Raw genomic sequence first — 21,143 nt, 5'->3', positions numbered from 1 at the left:
CATTATATCACTAAATTATTCTCTGAATATCAAGTCATATGCAGGAGATCATGTCTTCCACATTAGCTTCCTATATCCACTAGGAGGCAGACGGTCACTTCTTAAAAATGTCCATTGCTCTTGTGTGATCCAAACTATTTTGTGACCTGACGTGCCCACGTAGGCTATTATCTGTATACATTGATTAAATACTGTATAGGACAATCACAAACAAGTTGTTTATGTATCTATAATACATGGCTCCAAATAGACAGACATCATAGAGGGTGAAATGCGCTCCCAGAAATGTCCCTGTGGAATGATAATCTGCAGTCCCTCCTTCTCAGACGTCACAACTACCACTTACTATAAAGTACCAGGGAAATCACAGCGCGCCCATTGAGTACAAGACTGTTGCGCAAAGAGGACAGGAGCGTGAGGGAGAGCGGCACTGACCTTACACCAGCAAACGTTGATGGAAAAGAAAAAAATGCAATGGAGAAAGTACATTTTGTCATGATGAACGAATGACGAGGGAAAACGGAAGATGTCAAGGGTGTGACACAACATTTGAAGGAAGAATAGAAAGACGACAGATTGAGTGAAAAGGGGTCTCAGATAAGATAAAGATAATTTTCAACAATGATCTGGACTATTCTTGGAATGGACACCCGGATAGCACCCAGATGACACTAGCCCTATATTGACAAGATGGGTTTCCTCGGGGGAAAGGACTCATTGACCTCCTGAATGCAAAGAGAGAGAGGATAACATTTCATCAGGAATTTAGTCCAAATAATTGTCTTTTTTCTGTTTCCCCTTTACCATACTTCCTTATATTTCATCAGCTTATTAGCTAAGCAAGGGCAGATAGAAATATGCATTTGGGTAAAGCACTTCTGTTTTTCCTCCTGTTGAACTGTGTGACCATGACTTTGTCACTATCCACTTGCACCACTGTGGACATAGACCACATAAAGAAAAAGAGAGTAGAGGCAATCCGAGGACAGATTCTCAGTAAACTTCGACTGACCAGCCCGCCGCAGACAGTGGGTCCGAATCAGGTACCGTTTCAGGTGCTGGCGCTCTATAACAGTACGAAGGAGCTGATCGAGGAGTTGGGGAGAGACAGACAGCAAAGTTGTGGACAGGATAACACGGAGACTGAATATTACGCCAAAGAGATTTACAAGTTCAATATGATTAATGGACCACCAGAAAACAGTAAGTGCTGTTAATGTATCTATTTTACGCGTTTTACGCATGAAGGCCACTTTTCTATCCATGCGCTTTGTTCGTTTTGTGAAATCATGATCCTACCAACAGCTGATCGTGTTGCCACGGTGGCTTCTATTCACAGGAGGTTGGTGGTACCTTAATTGAGGAGGACAGGCTCGTGGTAATGGCTGGGGCGGAATAGGTGAAATGGTAGCAAATTTGGTCTGATCCCATTTAGTCAACTGGTCGATTGTTTGCTCCATAGGCTGTTGGTCAACCGAGATTTTTTTTAGTCGAGCAGTGGCATATATATATATATATATATATATATATATATATATATATATATATCTCACACGAGACACCTGTCTGATTCACGCCTGTCTGAGTAGACTTATCCAAAGACAGAGGCTGTGGGGATTGCCCACCAGTATCACCAGATTACCATTTACCATTAATGACCATTTCGAATCTACAATGTTTGTTTGGTTACGGTCATTTTTGTTAATGCATTCAATATATTATAATTATAACAGTCTTACGGTTGTCATTGTAGGAGTGGACACGTTGTTTGCAGAGTGCACAACCTAGGCTACACTTGTGGGGTAAAAGTTTTGGTTTATTTCATTCCATTTATGAGTTGTCATTTTATTAATTGTCTTTTGTTTGGAACTCTTGTCAATCTTGAGTAAGGACACGCACCTGATTACGCAGCCTGCACACAAATGTAGGCTTATAAATGTGCCCATTTGGGGATCTGATACTAGGCTACTTTCCTGATGCTTTATTTCTGATTGTCTTAACTCACCATCATTGTGGAGCTTCTCAAAGTCATTTTTTTCTTCGCCTCAAAAGGCAAGTAAACGAAGCCTGTTTTTACATCCATTGATAATGACAATAGTTCCTCAACACAGCCTATTTGAAACATATTTCCATCTCTCTCCCTTTCAATTACCACTCAGCATGAAAGGGATCACGCTCTGGCCCGGTGGAAATATCATCAAAAAGGCCTACCTGATTACTTCTTATCCCTTGCTCAAATAGCCTACAGCTGTGTCTGTCTGGAGTTCCCTGGCGCAGCAAACTCTTGAAGGCCCAGAATATTTTATACAATGTTGCAAGTTTGCTAGCACAAGCTTCTGGCTGGTCACAAAAATCTGGCACCAGATCAGTAGAAATGGTACGATAACTTGGCACTCCAAATGGAAAAGGTTGCTGACCGCTGGTGTAGCCTCATACCGGCAACTTCAAGAGCTTAATGGCAGAATCTGCGAAGGCCAGCATCAGCGGGCAGTGGGAGGAGGAGGGTCGGTCGGGTTGGAACAGGTTTTGTTCTTCTGGTTAAGCTATATCTTGATCTTTGGCTCCCTCTTTATTAATTTCTGTGTCTTAATGTTCAAATGCAGTGCTTAAAGCATCAGGAAAGTAGCCTACATATAGTTGATTTCATTCAAACATCTCATGCAGATGTAATATCAATCTCTGGTGGTTTTCCATATAAATAATTGAAACTAATAGAGGAGCATACCTCTCCAATAAATAAAAATGTAGTATGAAAGATCAGTATAGCCTAAAGCAACTTTTTCATTGACAACTGAAGAAAACCCATATAGCCAATGTATTACTCCCCTTTTCAAAATGTCATTCTTTGACTCCCCTGCAGAGTTAAGCCCCCTGTGTCCAGTTTGTCAGTGTGCAATGCAAGCAGTGTCTGTGATTTATTTTATGGCATTCATACAACTGCCATATGTTCCATTTCCAGCTGAATTGATCTATAAAAGCACCCGTAGATCTGCAGCATAGGCTAATACCTACTGTAAAAACGTGGAGACAACGTTAACAAATTGTACTAATGAAATAACGCACGAAATAACGCAAAAACACCCTTGCTCCGCCTACAGAGGAATTGACCGACATAACGTTAACGCACGGTCGCATCTCTGCGCAGTGGAAAGAGCGCGACAAACGGAGAGGGCAAAGCAAACAGTCTAATTGGCGTGAGCGCCATTCCTCCCTCATACCTCACGTAAAAGCCATGGGAACTCCCAATAGCTGACCCAGCACACGACCGTCTGAGACATTCCATTGGAACACTTTTTTCAGGCACTCTAGCGATTTTAGCATCCCTTCAACCACTGCACCAATTACAGTTTTTTCCCAACTCCAGATATTATTTGTTCCCAAAACTTTTGGGATTCTAAGAGCATTGTTTCATCATGCATTGTTTTCACCTCACCACTGTTTTCTTTATTAGCACTATTTAGAAGTTCAAACGCAGCTAATTCAGCTGCAAATTGGCTTGTGCACTAGAACAAAATTGCCTTGCTCATCCTAGTAGTCATTTCCTGTATAAATAGACCACAATTGATTGTTCCAGTCTAATCGGAGTGAAGTTCATTGGACCATCTCCCTCTTTTGCAGTGTATTGTCTGGAGGGGAATTGTTTACTAAGTGGAAGACTTGGAGGTCTATTCACTGTTCAGATGCTGGATCATTGCATCATGTTACTTCTTTATAATCAACAGGTGTTTAAAGCTATTCAATGACATTGAACAGAGCTTCCTCTGGCAACAGCTCAAGCCCCCCGTGTCAAATCTGTTTCCTGAGTGCTTCTGACTCTCAAAATAGTCACTACTACAACCATCTTGGTCAGAGGTATCCAGAGGCCACAAAACAAACAGAGGTCTGGTGCGTGGGCTCTGGGCTGCATTATAGCCAGGAGCCCTAGTCACATCACTCTGTCATGACACTGTCATGATCAAAGTAAATAAACAGGGCATAGTGGCCACAGTTGTCACAACGGCTGGCTCCAGGCATAAGTGACATAAGTGGTCGCTTAGGGCCCACGGCTGCTAGGGGGCCCCGACCAACTTTTATTTTATTTATAAAAAAAATAAATATATATATATATATATATATATATATATATATATATATATATATATATATATATATATATATATATATATATAGATATATAGATATATAGATATATATATATATTAGTGACTCAGTCAGGGTCGGGTTCTCAACTAACAGTTGAGAGTTAATTTGATGGAAACACATCTCTGGTGGGATATATTGTTTTTAATGCAGATTTTTTAAATATTCTAAGATCGGCATAAAAACAATGTATCCCACCAGAGATGTGTTCCCATCAAATGGACTTTTTGCAGATAAAAGGCTGTGTGTGATGATGTAGTGTACATTAAAAAAATAACATCATATAGCATGTGCCTCTCTGGTATTTTCACGTGCGCTCTAGCCAACAGAGCTATCTGCACACTGTTGGCTAGAGTACACGTATAGACTACATGATGAGATTATATTGACAAAAGAGTGAGATTATTTTTATTTTTCAAACGGCAGCTAAGCATTGATTATCAGGTCACCAGGATAAGACCCTAGATATTTATTAGACAGGAGCATCAAGCTCATCACATTGCACTTTCACCACCCTGCGAAGTTCATCATAACTCTGTAGTTTAATAAACTGCATGCCTTCCCAACAAGTTGTAGTGGGAGGACCACACAACATGTCATCGCGTGACTCCAAGTTTACTTCCATATGATGGTTATTATTCATTTTTATTTTTCCTTTATTTAACTATGCAAGTCAGTTAAGAACAAATTCTTATTTTCAATGACGGCCTAGGAACAGTGGGTTAACTGCCTTGTTCAGGGCCAGAACAACAGATTTTTACCTTGTCAGCTCAGGGATTCAATCTTGCAACCTTTCGGTTACTAGTCCAACATTCTAACCACTAGGCTACCTGCCACCCTATTATATAAATATTTGCGCATAAAAGCGTTTCAACCAACATTTATCGCATAATTCATTTTACAGACCCAAAAAGATCTCACCTCGTCTAGCGTATTTTGTTTTGACAACATTTGGAAAGTTTACTGAAAAATGTTGTTTCCATCGGGCCTGTCATTACATGTTTATCCGACATGTACTTTACTCACATAAAAAGGTTGGATGTAAATCTGGTTACTGAGAGTCACTCAATTAGCCATGTCACCTAATGATTTTTAGATTGGTAAATTAGTCTAGCCAGTTATCTAAACTTGTAGTCAGAGTGACTAACAACCAATCAATCAGGGCCCTCTGGAGGTCAGGGCACATGCCTTGCATGCCCAGTCGGTATTCAGCCATGATTACTATATCATTAACATGGCATAACATGGCCCCCAACCTAATCTTGTTTAGGGCCCCCAAAGGCTAGAGCTGGCCCTGGTTGTCACTCATTGGCCATTGAACAAGACTAATTCCATTAATCTCGTACATTTACCTAAATGTAGCCTACAATGCACTTTTCTGTCCCTGTTGTTTTTTCTTTGTTTAATCCTGTTCTTTGTTCACATCCAGATACACCCTCTAGAGTAGACTGTAAGGGAGGGAGGGAGAGTGTTGTCCCCTCAATAACAAGGCCTGCAGTGTTGATGAATAATCACCTTTCTCTTCCCTTCACTTTCCATTATGTAATTTTCATAAGAAGTAGGGCCTGTTTCAGTATCAGTGAGCGTAATGTCTATCACCACAGTAATACAGCAAGACATATTTTCATTCCATTTCCATAGTCTAATGGGTTTTACATACACTCTTTTTGGAAGGTGGGAATGTCTTGGATTATTGTCAGATTGGTGCTTTTTCACTCTTTTTATTACTCAGTTACAGGGCTGAGTGTAAGACGAAGAGACTTTTCCTCCCAGACTCATATGCTTTAATAACTAGAGTAATTTGCCAAAATACTCATGGTACCATTAGTTAGGTGTCTCTGAATATAAACAGTGTTTTCCAGTAAAGCTGTGGATAAGACAAGTGCAGATGGGAGCCATTTGGTGAACACTGGTAGAGGAGCCAAACTAACGCCACAAGGTCCAAGCTTCTCCATAATCCACAGCACCCAGTCCTAGGTTTGGTTTGGGTACTGAACTCCAGTTGTACTCACTCCTCCACATATATTAGCACTCATTCACTGTCTTTATGTTGACATTTGGCATAGTAAGTCTGTCCAAAGACTACCACTGAACCATCTAAGAATACCACGTATTGGCTCTCATTGCTGCAAATTAGGCAGAGCCAGGTTTATTTAGAAGAAAAGCATGCAGTGAGTGTTTTGGCATACGGCAGTCATTGATTCAGCATTGGGAGGGAAGAAGATGTGTGCCGGAGCTGAGAACAGCAGTGTTCCTGATATATGGAATTGTAGAAAGGTGACGTCATCCCAAGCAAACAGACTTCTCTGGTCCATTCCGAAAGACAGCCCCCCCCATCCCCCATCCTTGATCAAGTGGAAAAAAGCTGTCTTACTTCAGCAGAGAACTCCATCACATTATCTCATCTTAACAGTCAGCCACAGGGCTCCATGTGTAGAGACTTACTCAGGACAGGAGTACTGGAAATGTCTTGGTCTGAGGAATGGCTTGGTCTGAGGAATGGCTTGGTCCACACTAGAGTGTTGTTTAAATGACAGTAGCACAGACAGGTGATCATGGCAGGTATGTTTTTATTGATTATGACCATTCATTCATATGTAGTAATTTGTTTCGCAAAAGTGTGAATTGTAATTGGATTAGAATTTACTGCTCAAATTATAACGTTTATTCATCTGGAGATAGCTAAATTATTTTATTGACATGTTAGATAAAGATAAAACTGTAAGTTGAAAAAATGCCATATGTGTGGCCTTCTGGATAAGCCAGATTAGTCTAATAACATTAGTTATTAGACATTAGAATACCAGCTTTTGCAGCGCCGTTGCCATTTTTCACTGGTAAACGAGGTCCAGACTCCTCAGCAGCTGGCCAGCACCTGCTTTCTGTGCTTCCCATTTCCTTTGTTTACCTTCACATAGCTTTGGCGAGACTGACATCACGGCCGGCCCTTTGGGCACTGGGAACATGCTGATTGCTGGGAGTGTTTGATGGGAGCTTCTGTGTGATGTCACCTACCAGGGCAGGGAGAGGAGAGGAGCTAGCATGGTGGGGCATCCCAGACACAGGAAGCAATGAGGTGAGGGCGGAGGGGGAAGGGGGCGGAGGGGGACCAGTGTCTGTCTAGGGTGGAAGCTTTATGAGAAGCTTTAGAACAGAGCTATTCTGTCCCTCGATGCTCCTGTGTGGAAGATTTCACTACTATTGTAACCCTCGCCTAAAATTATTCTATTGACCAGGCAGGTTATTGATCTAGAACATGAATATCTGGTCAACTGCTCAACATTTTGACTACAAATACTCTGCTTTCAAGTTTCAAAGTTTATTCGCCACGTGCACAGGATACAACAGGTGTAAAACAGTACAGTGAAATTCTTACCTTGAGAGCTCTTTCCAAACAATGCAGTGATAATAACAATAATAATATAGATCATAATAAATATAGATAATAAAGATAGTAATAATATAGATAATAATAGGAAATATCACAACAAATAAAAGCAAGAATAAAAACCTACGATGAGCGTTAAAGAACACCAGAATGGAAGTATATACAGGTCAGTGCCAGTACCTTATTCAATGTGCAGGGGTACTCCTCAGCCCCACAGTCCATGGAAGTCATTGCAGACACACTGCCACATAAGAGAAAGGTTACAAAAAGCAGGACCCCATTTTCAGTCCCTTCGGAAAAGTGGGAGAGGTATTTGTACCACTTCATATGAAATGCCATGAAAACCTTGTAATTACATAGTAGTTACCGTGTAGATACACAATTTTACATAGTGCTTAGTGTGTAGTACGTAACTGCGATACCTGTTTGTGCCATTACACACAGGATTTATTACATGTATTATATTTGCAAACAAAGCCAAATTTGGACAGCTTTCTTTCACCACAAAACTGACTATTTTCAGCATATTCACAATGAATCTCAAAAGAAAGGTTAACAACCTTGAGAAATGGGAAGGACTACAATATAATAAAAGTTTGTCGCATTGACAAATAAACTATTTTGAGGGGCCATAGAAGCTCTTTGGGACATGTTTTGGTTGCTTCAGATAAGGTTCAGGTCAAGATCCCGCTGATGTCAGCATGCTCACGCTGCTGGCCTTAGAACCAGATCTGATAATGGAGAGAAAAGAGACTGTAAATTAGTCTGCTGTGTATTTCACTCTAATTATGCTGGCAATCTCTTACACTCACAGCCATGGAACAAATTACCTTCAGACCCTTGGCAATAATAAGCCATAATGTGAAATCCACCTAAAACCATTGCAATGGGAAAAATGAGGTAATCCAAAAGGAAACCAAAGACTTGATTAGAATTTCAAATCTCCTCTTGAAGTGGGCCTTTCCACCTTCTGTGGGGGAGGCAGAGGGACAAGAGAGATGAGAGAGAGAGAAGGGGGATAGTGAGACAGGCCAAGGGAGTACTGGGCTATTGAGCCCTTATAGATTGTGAGCAAGCACAGGACAGATATTTGACTAGGGGTGAAGAGTCTAAAGACTGAAAAGGTCACATATAAATAGGGGGACTTAAAAATAAAATAGTCCATGGAAATATGAGAGAATGGCTAAACAGCTGTGAAATAGGATTATGGATCATAGGAAGTTTAGGTAGATGTGTGAGCTCACAATGCATTATACAAAAACATCCTTCTCCATTGTTATAAACATATCTAGATTCATGTCAACCAAAGGTGCGATATCCTTGTTAACCATCACCAGTGAATCACAGGGTCTCTATTAAAGCTCAGGCTTGGGGTTATAAATTAGCAATGGCTTGGCTGTAAATGAGTGTTTCCACTTGGCTCGTAAAATGCTTGCCGTGTGCTTGTTTTGCTCAGCGCTGCATGCGCTCGGCCTGTTAAAATAATAAACGATTCAATGGTATTAGGGTTGGAAAAAAATAAAAGCTTCCTTGACTGGGCAGTGCAACAGGAAGTATTTCAGAAGGGGCCCATCGAGAAGTGTTCTGTGGCTGTTACTATAACTACTGTACTGTACTACTGTAGCTGGGTTCACGGTCTGCCTTACACAACCACACCACACAGGTTGACAGGACTGGTACCCCTTCCAATTGATGGTTAAAAGAACCTTAAGGTGTTTCTCTCAGTTATACAATCAGCCCCCCCTGACAAACAGTCCACTGAAGGACTCTCTCCCTTACAAACAACACATTGATTGAGCTAGTGTTCTGTATCTACCTGCATGTGATTGCACATGTTGTGAGCTGAACTGAGCTAAACTGGTTGGTTGTTCTAGGGAACGCTTGGCTTCTGAACGAGCTCTGGAGCAGGAGGCAGGGAGGAGGAGCACACTGCCATCTCAGCCCAGCCTGTTCAGTTCCACCAACACATGGGACATTTGGTTTTCATTTCATGACTTCAACTTGTTGCTAACTCGGACTGCACAAAGCATAAACAGATGGCCCAAGGCTTCATTTTATTCACTGGCAATAGTTGGAGAATGGTTAAGTGTATTTTTTCTGTTTTAAAGGACATTCGTTTGGAATGTCGAACTATGAAATACAGAAGATATAGAGATAAACTGAACAATTATTTAATTTAAAAACAGAGCTTACGCTGTGTACCAAGAGTGAAGACTTTTGTCATAGTCCTGCTGTGTGGAAGCAGTGAGGATGGCATCATTAGAGTTGTGTTTTAAGGTGAGTCACTTTGTCTCTGTGTCCTGCCCTGCAGATGACCTTCCCTACTGCCCCAAGGGCATCACTTCCAAGGTATTCCGCTTCAACGTTTCTGTCATGGAGAAGAACTCCACCAACCTCTTCAGAGCCGAGTTCCGAGCCCTTCGTGTCCCCAACTCTAGTGCCAAGAGGAACGAGCAACGGATTGAGCTCTACCAGGTGTGTGAACGTAATAAAATGTCTCAATACACATGGGACAGTGAAGTCAGTCTACATGGAAAGAAGAAAACATTTATATCAGGGCCCCTAACTCCCCCTGTCTTTAAGTGATTATCATTATTCCATGTGCCTCAAGTCAAGTACATTTGCACACAATTCAGAGCGTGCTACAGCAGACTCTGAGAAACTCTAGATTACCATTTTGCAATCGCTCCTTTCACAGCTGTCAATCTCAGAGCTTTTGTCCAACCACCCTTTTTTTCAGTTAGATGTTTTCAACAAGAGATTCAGACATCTGCACCTGTATTTGTATATTTTAGGAGGTGTGTATGTGTTTCTGAGTGGTGTGTGTGTGTGTGTGTGTGTCCGTGGATTGTATGTGGGTGGGGTGGATGGGATGTATTTTTGTTTCCTCATTAATCTCCCGTGAGAGACTGGGAGCTATGATCAGGTTCCAACATTTCCTGCCAGGGAGACGAGCGTCTCCAGCCTGCATACCGCCTCGGAGGCAGGCTACTCTCTGGCCAGGGCCAAGCTCAGCTCAGACTGGCTGTCAGGTCCCCAGATTGTTTCCAGGAGCCCAGAGGAGATAGAGGCAGGGTCAGCCGCTGCACTGGGGGAGTAAATAGAGCTGCTCGCCCCCACACATTAGTCGGGAGCTGATTGGCAGGCCCTGGTGCTGGCCGTGCTCTCTTGCTGGGTCCCCTGTTCCCACAGGAAGCCGGATTAGAAACTGACAATGTTCAGGAACCTGTTTATCTAGCCTGCTGTGGTGCTGAGCCCCCCACTTCACTGGCCTCTTTCTGGAGATAACACTTATCGTTCACAGAAAGCTTAGGCGTTATTTAAAGTGTGGATCCCTAAATCCTATGCCTTAGGGCTGGATTCAATCCGTATCACGAAAGATCGCCGCTTAAAATGTAAAAGTAATTTCCAATTGAACGGACATATGTAGTGTTTACCGTTTTTTAAAATTACTATTATTATTTATTTATTTATTATCAAGGGGTGCTGCAGCACTCTCAGCACCCCTACTTCCCATGGCTATGTTGCATTTACATTTCAATCTAGCTATAACGCGGATCTTTCGCGATATGGATTGAATCCAGCCCTTAGTTCGGCAATTTGAGACAAAGTATACGTCCATGCTGGTATACAGCACATAATCAGAGACACTCAGAGATCTGAAGCAATGGCGGCTCTAGCAACATTTGCAGTGCCTCATCCTGACTAGACCAGTGTTAGGAAACCAAAAATGTTGAGAGCCCAATTGAAGTTTGAAGTGCAAATGGAGGGACAGCCAGGTTCTTCATTGGCAGTAGGGCTACACACAGGCATTAACTTGCAAAATGGGGATATCAACACAGGGAGTCACATTTTCCATGAGGAGAAGACGTTTGGCCCAGGGCATCCTGCAGCGTCTGGCTCAGACAGCGCTGGCTGGGTTGCCGTCTGGTGTGTGTGGGTGTGTGTGGGAGAGAGAGTATATGCAGCTGGGTCACTCTCTTACCTCTGGCTGGCAGATCCTGCGGCCAGACGACCACATAGCTAAGCAGCGCTACATCGGGGGCAAGAACGTCCTGACCAAAGGAACGCCAGAGTGGGTCTCCTTCGATGTCACAGACACAGTCAGGGAATGGCTTATGTACCGAGGTGAGTGGGCCAAAGCCCTAATGTTCCCGGTCTCATACCATGTGTTGCATATCAAAGCACGAGCCAAAAGGTATTTGGAAACTCAATTTCATTTGGACAAAGGAAAATGGTCTCAAGGAAAATACCACTTCCTCATATTGCCTTGCTCTCTTCTTCCCCTCAGAGACCAACCTGGGCCTGGAGATCAGTGTGCACTGCCCCTGCCACACCTTCAACACCAACGGTGACATTATTGAAAACGTCAATGAGGTGCTACAAGTCAAGTTCAAAGGTAAAATGATATGAGGTGCTGCATTTAAGAAACCAACCATTTGATTCCTCCTTTTTGGCTTTTCCACTGCTCATCACAGCCCCTCTTTCTATCCATATGAGCTCTGATTTAGAAAAAGACCAGTGAACATGGGCCTCAATGGTTGATACTTATATGGCTTTCTTTTGTGAAGATGATGGTTTTCCTCTCAGAGAGAGAATGAGGTGAGAGAAAGGGAGTGAGAAAGGCAGAGGGAGAGAGAAAGGAAAAGAGATGAGACAAAAGGACTAGAGAGGAAAGAAAGAGGAGAGAAAGAGGGAGAGAGCGACAGATCATGGGAATACAATTGGTCTGGTATCTCACTTAGCATTCGGGCCTCCGGGTCCCTGGTCCTGGGAACGCTCCCCTGACTGGCTTGGCCACAAAGAATGTGCTACCACGGCACTCAGACGCTTGGCCCCGAATTAAAGAGGGGCTCCAAATCCACCGGCAAGGTCTCTCCTGAGATCTCTACTGCTTTTGCTATCAGGGGCAGATTGGATGAGCAGACACTAACCCAGGGGGAAGACAGAGGGATCAGCTCTGACTGGTGGAGGAGGAAGAGTGAGAGCAGAGAGAGGAGGAGGAGTGGGGCTGAGTAGGTGATGCCTAAAGTCCAGCCTCTTACCAGTGGAGACAATGCTTTTAAGACATTACAGAAAGTACTATGACAAAAACAGCAGTGGTGAATTCTAATTCTGTATAACTGACTCAGACATACCCCATTCCTGAGCTGAGGGGCAGGGTTCTCAAATCAAATCAAATTTTATTAGTCACATGCGCCGAATACAACAGGTGTAGACCTTACAGTGAAATTCTTACTTACGAGCCCCTAGCTAACAATGCAGTTTAAAAAAAACACATAAGAATAAGAATTAAAACTAACAAGTAATTAAAGAGCAGCAGTAAAATGACAATAGCGATACTATATACGGGGGGTACCGGTACAGAGTCAATGTGCGGGGGCACCGGTTCGTTGAGATAATATGTACATGTAGGTAGAGTTATTAAAGTGACTATGCATAGATGATAACAGAGAGTAGCAACGGAGTAAAAGCGAGAGGGGGGGGGGCAATGCAAATAGTCTGGGTAGCCATTTGATTAGGTGTTCAGGAGTTGCATGGCTTGTGGGTAGAAGCTGTTTAGAAGCCTCTTGGACTTAGACTTGGTGCTCCGGTACCGCTTGCCGTACGGTAGCAGAGAAAAGTGTATTACTAGGGTGGCTAGAGTCTTTGACAATTTTTAGGGCCTTCCTCTGACACAGCCTGGTATAGAGTTCCTGGATAGCAGGAAGCTTGGCCCCAGTGATGTACTGGGCCGTTCGCACTACCCTCTGTAGTGCCTTACGGTCGGAGGCCGAGCAGTTGCCATACCAGGCAGTGATGCAACCAGTCAGGATGCTCTCGATGGTGCAGCTGTAGAACCTTTTGAGGATCTGAAGACACATGCCAAATCTTTGCAGTCTCCAGAGGAGGAATAGGTTTTGTCTTGCCCTCTTCACGACTGTCTTGGTGGGATTGGACCATGTTTGTTGGTGAAGTGGACACCAAGGAACTTGAAGCTCTCAACCTGCTCCACTGCAGCCTCATCGATGAGAATGGGGGCATGCTTGGTCCTCTTTTTCCTGTAGTCCACAATTATCTCCTTTGCCTTGATCACGTTGACAGACAGGTTGTTGTCCTGGTACCACAGGGTCAGGTCTCTGACCTCTTCCCTATAGGCTGTCTCGTCATTGTCTGTGATCAGGCCTACCACTGTCGTCGGCAAACTGAATGATGATGTTCGAGTCGTGCCCGGCCGTGCAGTCATAACAGGGAGTACAGGAGGGGACTAAGCACGCACCCCTGAGGGGCTTGTGTTGAGGACCAGCGTGGCGGATGTGTTGTTACCTACCCTTACCACCTGGGGGCGGCCCATCAGGAAGTCCAAGATCCAGTTGCAGAGGCAGGTGTTTAGTCCCAGAGTCCTTAGCTTATTGATGAGCTTTGAGGGCACTATGGTGTTGAACGCTGAGCTGTAGTCAATGAATAGCATTTTCACATAGGTGTTCCTTTTGTCCAGGTGGGAAAGGGCAGTGTGGAGTGCAATAGAGATTGCATCATCTGTGGATCTGTTGGGGCGGTATGCCAATTGGAGTGGGTCTAGGGTTTCTGGGATAACGGTGTTGATGTGAGCCATGACCAGCCTTTCAACACACTTCATGGCTACAGACGTGAGTGATACGGGTCGGTAGTCATTTAGGCAGGTTACCTTAGTGTTCTTGGGCACAGGCACTATGGTGGTCTGCTTAAAACATGTTGGTATTACAGACTCGGACAGGGAGAGATTGAAAATGTCAGTGAAGACACTTGCCAGTTGGTCAGCGCATGCTCGCAGTACACGTCTTGGTAATCCGTCTGGTCCTGCGGCCTTTTGAATGTTGACCTGTTTAAAGGTCTTACTCACATTGGCTGCGGAGAGCGTGATCACACAGTCTTCCGGTACAGCTGGTGTGCTCACGCATGTTTCAGTGTTATTTGCCTCGACGCGAGCATAGAAGTACTTTAGCTCGTCTGGTAGGTGTACTCCTCAATGCCATCGGAGGAAACCCGGAACATATTCCAGTCTGTGCTAGCAAAACATTTCTGTTGAAATACTTGGGTCTACATTTGAATTGACCTGAACTTTGTTTTCTAATGGACTAGGACTGCACTTCAGCTTGATTTACCAAATCTGTGCCTTTTTTTCCCTATCGAATGGTCTTGGTCTACGTAGTTCCATCCGCTAATGACACCTCTGTACTAACGCCTGATGTCCCTGTGTCTTCCTCCTGTAGGTGTGGAGGGTGACTACGATGAGAGCCGCTGGGACCTGGGCAGACTGAAGAAGCAGAAGGAGCAGCTCTTTCCTCATCTCATCCTCATGATGCTGCCCCCTCATAGGATAGACACCCAGTCCTCATCCCGCAGACGCAAGAGAGCCCTGGACACCAACTACTGCTTCTCGTTCGTAACTAACCACCTCACTCTTCTTATTCAATCACTAAGTTGCTGTGCAAAATCAACCTGTGAAATCATAGCTGAAAAAAACAACGATTTGAGTGCATGTCATATATTTAGATGAAAACGTACTGCAGGATGAGTAGCCACATTTTTGTCCAATAGATAAATAGCCCCTGGTTACTCCTGTAAGCAACACAGTAGGTCAAGTTGGATCTCAAATGGTAATGGTGGCTTCTCTCGTTTGTAATTCACTTGGCAGAGGAGCGTAGGAATAAGCTGGTTAATTTGCCGTCAGATAGCATGGCAGAGGCATTAGCAACCTGATACAAGTCAAGATTTGTCCCTGTACGACAGCTACCTCCCTCCCCTCTCTTACATGCGGTCCCCTCTTCTCCACTCTGGAATCTCTCTGTCAGTCTCACTGACAACAGTAAGACACCTGGGCTGCCTCCAAGAGGGAAATGAGGACACACACACATCTGTGGAATTTGTGGTCTTCTTAGGGCTCAGTCAGACTGCATGCATGTAGTGAAATGTACGCAACCTAGAAATAAAGCATTTCTCCTTCAGGTGAAGTATTTCATTGCTTCATAAAGATCTCTCTCTCCTGCCTACTGTAGTAACTATGAGGAGAACTGCTGTGTACGACCCCTCTACATTGACTTCCGCCAGCACCTGGGCTGGAGGTGGATCCACGAGCCTAAGGGATACTATGCCAACTTCTGCTCCGGGCCCTGCCCTTACTTAAGGAGCGCAGACACCACACACAGCTCGGTGAGACACGGCTTGTACACCAGTAATGCACTCATTACCCTGTGTTAAGTATTATTACCACTAAATGACACAATGGAATGCAGGCACTTACAAACATGTACTGTATGTTGGCACACCTAAACAGACAACACCCACCTACACACTCTCACAATCTGATAGCCTGAGGTTTCCCAGGCCAATATGAACAAATACCAACCCATCATCACATTGCTTAGTATTAAGGCTCTATTCAATCAGATCTGCTTTAGCTGACATCCGCATAACGGTTGTTTTGGTGTTGTCGGAGGTGGAACTGTGTTAGTGCTGTCAAATCCACAAGTGGCTCCAGGCATTATACCTAAAGTGGACATTACAATTGGCTGCACGGAGTCGAAATCTGAATTTTTTCATTGAATGATTTAATTATTTCTATATAGCCTACACTTTTTCATTCTGAACTTCTAATGCGAGTGTGACGGGTGTGGCTTTGTAACAATGATCAAGAGCAGCTGCTCACCGATTTGAAAGCGCCAACTCTGTTACACCTCCGACACCGCCAAAACAGCAGCTATGCGGGTGTCGCCTATCGCCAGTTAACGCTTGATCTGATTGAAGGTCTAACTTCAAAATCAAACTTGTTTTTCATCCAAATGAAATGAAAGGGAATAACAATTATTTTTGTAGTGATTGTACCTGGCCTGACGTCCCCTCCCTTCCTCCATCCCTCCGTAGATGCTGAGTCTGTACAACACCCTGAACCCTGAGGCGTCTGCCTCTCCCTGCTGTGTGCCTCAGGACCTGGAGCCCCTCACCATCCTCTACTATGTGGGCCGCACCCCCAAGGTGGAGCAGCTCTCCAACATGATCGTCAAGTCCTGCAAGTGTAGCTAAGGGCCACGGGCCCAGCACACTGGGATCTGACAGGGCCACACACGGCACTACACCGAGGGAGGGGAAGCGAAGGGTGGCATGCTGTCTGTCCCACCACCAAGAGTACACCTGTCCACCCTCAACACTCTCCCCCCTCCTTAGTCGAGCCCACAGAGGCCCTGCAGAGAGAGACGCAGCCCACCACTCTACCCACAATTCCCAGGCTGTGTGCCCAAATTACTTTCAAACCTCACTCCAGACCCAGCAATCTCAACATAACTTTTTTATTGGCCTTTTACAACAACAACAAAAATTATTCTCAATGTCAAGTGTTTTCCCTTATTTTTTTGTTGTCAATATTTCAGCCTTCTGAACTGCCTTTAGCTTTGTGCCATATGACCACGGGCATTCAAAGCCAACCTCTGTGTGCTCAGAGGAAAAGAACAGACGTAAGCTGTTCTAGCCATGACCACTGCCTACTCAAGGACATACAGTAGTTGCAGTCAAAAAGAGAGACCCACTGAGAACCTGGATTTACAGTGCAAATTAATCAAAGGGGCTAAAGCAAAAGCTCTGTCAGGCTTTTGTTTCCTAAAGAGAACCATCCTTTTTAATGGAGGGCTGACACAAAGCCTTGACGCACAGGACAAACAGACTGTCCATGCTGGAAACTAGCGCAGCGTGCACCACATCTCCCTACACTGGTTAATCTAGGACAGATGCTGATGGACTCTAATAATCTTAGGAAAAATACAAAATGCTGGAAAACAACCTTTATTCAACAAAGTATCTTTATGGTTATGTTTACCTCTGTTATGCAACAGAATCATGTTTTCTGGATTTTCTTTTCTTAAATGAAGCTGACTTTTCTGTTGTACAAGACAATGTATGTCACTAGGTGAACACTTCACTAGATCAAACTGTAAAAGTTTTTATTGCTATTACTCTTAAACACTTTTTTTTAAATTAAAAATGGTCTTGGAAGAACAGATGTATATTTTCTTTCAAAATCTTTAGATAATTTATACTGATACCCACAAATGATGATTATGTATTTACGCCCAGCTCAACAGCTATCCATATTAAGATCCTAGTGACAAAGAGCTAGATTCAATCAGATCCTCTTTAGCCAAAATCCGCATAGATGATGTTTTGACGTGTCGGAGGTGGAACTACGTTAGAGCTCAAATACACAACGGCTCCCGTAATTATACCTAAAGTGGACATTGCCATTGGCTGCACGGAGTCGCATTGAAATGATTCCCATGCAGCCTAGTTTACAAGTTCAAACACTGGAATGTGAGATGTAGTCTACACCTCAATTAGGCTGATTGAAAATCATTAAACAAAATTAGGATTTCTATTTGAACGCCACTATTTCTATGTAGCCTACACTTTCTCATTCTGAACTTCTAACGCGAGTGGGACGGGTTTGGCTTTCTGACAATCACCACAAGAGCAGCTGCTCACCGATTTGACAGCTCAATGCAATTTCACCTCCGAGCCTGCCAAAACATCAGCTATGATGGTGTCGGCTATCGCCAGTTAACGCTGGATCTGATTGAACTAGGCCCTAGTTCACTTTCAGAGGTGCAGGAAACTGATTTGATTGACAACCTTCTTTAAATAAAAAATAAATATATATACACACACACACACACAATGCAACCATTTACAGTACATATAGACGACACTAGCATAATAAACATATTGCTACTTATATTAATGGTCTTGCTTGCAAATGGTCACTGATGGTTCCCACACTGTTTGGTCCTCACAATACAGCAGTTGGGGAGACACATGCAAAAGGCTATTAATAACCTACTAACTGTATTCCCTTTCAATAATACATGACCCAACCCACTGCTGCATATGTTCTTCCCCAGTTTGTACTCGAGATAACAGCATGCTGGCATACACTCTTAGAAAAAAGGGTTCTTCGGTTGTCCCCATAGCAGAACCCTTTTTGGGTTCCAGGTAGAACCCTCTGTGGAAAGGAGGGTTGAGTACATTTACTACACAAAAGATGGCATTGCATAGGTAGGCCCCTTCATCACCATGCTCTGAGCACAGGGTCCATGAGACAGACATTCAATAGCTTTTTCCCTCGGGTTGTAAAAGAGCACACACACTACAAACGGACAACATTGTCATTGCATTACAGTCCGAAACGACTGACTGCAAGGTATTGTGTAACATACAATGGAGTTAAAGCCAGATAAAAACATTACTGTGCAGGTCTAACAGTATACTGCACATTACTAAGCCAGAGCGCACAAAGAATGGCAGTATAACAGGTGTACACCTCGTTACAGTTCATAGTGGGAAAAGTCTGGTATATACTGTTACTGTAGAGTCTAGACAAACAAGGGAGTGCCAACATGAGAACTGGAAAGGCAACAATACAACTCATTCAAGTGTCCTGCTAGCCAATGTAACAAGTCTTCATGAAAAGAGAGGAATCCCTTCAGTATACATTAACAATGACCAAAAATAACTGGATTGGCAACTGTTTGTGATACTCTGATAAATTCATTCATGAGAGAATTGTTGGTTCCCAAGCACAACATCAAGCCTGCCTCACCAGACAACACTTCCTTTACTTGCTCATTTCTCAGTAAAACAAGATCATTGAGACAATCTCTAAAATATTGGTCAATTGCAGTTTCTCTTGTACCCAAACATCCCTACACCGCAAACATGTCTTTAAAATGAGACAGAAGGGGGTGATAAAGCACATCTCTCTGGCTGTACAGTAATTGCTATAATGTATTAAGACTATACTGTGAGCTCCAGTGATAGTGCCCATGGGGCCTCTGGTGGGAACCAGCTGTTGCTGGGTGTCTGTCACTGAAGTCTTTCCATGGCATAGACAGACAGACAGCATGGGGAGAATGAGGGATGACAACTGCTGCGATAGGGTTATGGAGTTGGGGCTGGGGCTGGGGGGATACAGAAAGCCACTGGAAAGTCTTGGCCTGTGCAACAGATCCCGACCTGCGTCAGGCCCAGGGATTCCTGAAAGGGCAGGCTATCCTCTTGCATGTCTCCTTCATATAGAAACAGTAACAGGGCCTGGTGTGATGTCAGACATACAGTCACAGCAGTGGGATCCTTAAGTTGTTTCCTACCCAGCATGCACCTGTGGTCACATGCAGCGACACCTCTGTCGGCAAGATGGTGTGCCATAGCTCCCGTCCTTTCTCTGGTTATCTCGCTGTCATCTGAGCTTGGACCCCTGTCCCTGAAACAGTTTGCTGTACCCAGAAAGACCTGCAGAGGACAGAAGATAACTAAGATGAATAAAATAACTACATTGGGGTGAACATCGAATCTTGTGCTTTCAAGGCCGAATCTTCAGTGTGCAGTACTACTGTGGGAGCAGGCCAGGGCAGAAGCTGGGGAAGAAAGTACTCCCTAGTGCTGACTGGTGTATCTTACACAAAAGAGCATTTAGAGTCAATGCCAAATACAAATAGTGTGAGGAGTTGAGCCAAACTTTAAAAGTTCTATATGGAATTTATTTTGCTAATGGTTGCAAAATTATGCTAGATCAGGGGTTTTCAAACTGGGGGTCTGCAGAGGTAGTCCAAGGGGTCTGCAATTTTTTTGTATTATTATATTTTGGGAAAATACATTTCGGTGGTATTTTTATGTGAAAAATAAGAATTTTATGAATATCGCCAGCTGCAACAGAATACCATCATGGAAATACTTTTTATATCCCTGCGTCCAGTATGAAGGAAGTCAGAGGTAGTTTCACGTGCATATGCTAACTAGCGTTATCGTAATAACTGCCAGCAGCATACAACCCTGCATCCCACTGCTGGCTTGCCTCAAGTTAAGCAGGGTTGGTCCTGGATGGGAGACCAGATGCTGCTGGAAGCAGTGTTGGAGTGCCAGTAGGAGGCACTCTTTCCTCTGGTCTAAACAATATCCCAATGCCCCAGGGCAGTGATTGAGGTCATTGCCCTGTGCAGGGTGCCGTCTTTCGGATGGGATGTTAAACGGGTGCCCTGACTCTGTGGTAACTAAAGATCCCATGGCACTTGTCGTAAGAGTAGGGGTGCTAACCCTGGTGTCCTGGCTAAATTTCCAATCTGACCCTCATACCATCATGGCTTAATCACTTAATCATCCCCAGCTTCCAATTGGCTCATTCATCCTCTCCCCTGTAACTATTCCCCAGGTTGTTGATGTAAATGAGAATGTGTTGCCAGTCAACTTACCGGTTTAAAAAAAAAAAAAAAAAAACTGAAAGTCTACAGGAACAGTTTGTACGCTGGTTGGAGTCATTAAAACTCATTTTTCAACCACTCCACAAAGTCGGTTAGGACATCTACTTTGTGCATGACACAAGTCATTTTTCCAACAATTGTTTACAGACAGATTATTTCACTGTATCACAATTCCAGTGGGTCAGAAGTTTACATACACTCAGTTGACTGTGCCTTTAAACAGCTTGGAAAATTCCAGAAAATGATGTCATGGCTTTAGAAGCTTCTGATAGGCTAATTGACATAATTTGAGTCAATTGGAGGTGTACCTGTGGATATATTTCAAGGCCTAGCTTCAAACTCAGTGCCTCTTTGCT

General features: G+C 43.7%; 2 protein-coding genes across 8 annotated transcripts in view; one reads left to right on the top strand and one right to left on the bottom strand.

The window, feature by feature from the left end:
- The first annotated feature begins 377 nt into the window (after positions 1–377).
- On the top strand, positions 378–17,536 carry LOC115172613 (transforming growth factor beta-3 proprotein). The gene is made up of 7 exons (XM_029730230.1): positions 378–1,203; positions 9,840–10,003; positions 11,527–11,656; positions 11,820–11,927; positions 14,761–14,929; positions 15,547–15,700; positions 16,412–17,536. Exons 1-7 carry the CDS (start codon positions 858–860, stop codon positions 16,568–16,570), a joined length of 1,230 nt encoding a protein of 409 aa, XP_029586090.1. The 5' UTR covers positions 378–857; the 3' UTR covers positions 16,571–17,536.
- Positions 7,958–21,143, bottom strand: part of ttll5 (tubulin tyrosine ligase-like family, member 5) — a 100,797-nt gene continuing 87,611 nt past the window's right edge. For 6 of the 7 annotated variants that reach the window (XM_029730223.1, XM_029730226.1, XM_029730228.1 and 3 more), the window contains one exon: positions 17,308–19,822. In XM_029730223.1, coding sequence (XP_029586083.1) covers positions 19,770–19,822 — 53 coding nt within the window. In that variant the 3' untranslated portion in view covers positions 17,308–19,769. Of the gene's footprint in view, positions 8,260–17,307; positions 19,823–21,143 lie in introns of those variants that run through there. The other variant, XM_029730227.1, reaches the window with a different exon arrangement.

Source organism: Salmo trutta, chromosome 33, assembly GCF_901001165.1.
Source record: "Salmo trutta chromosome 33, fSalTru1.1, whole genome shotgun sequence".
Taxonomy (NCBI): Eukaryota; Metazoa; Chordata; class Actinopteri; order Salmoniformes; family Salmonidae; genus Salmo; species Salmo trutta.
Note: the sequence above shows the minus strand (reverse complement) of the source record. Positions and strands in the feature narration are given on the sequence as shown.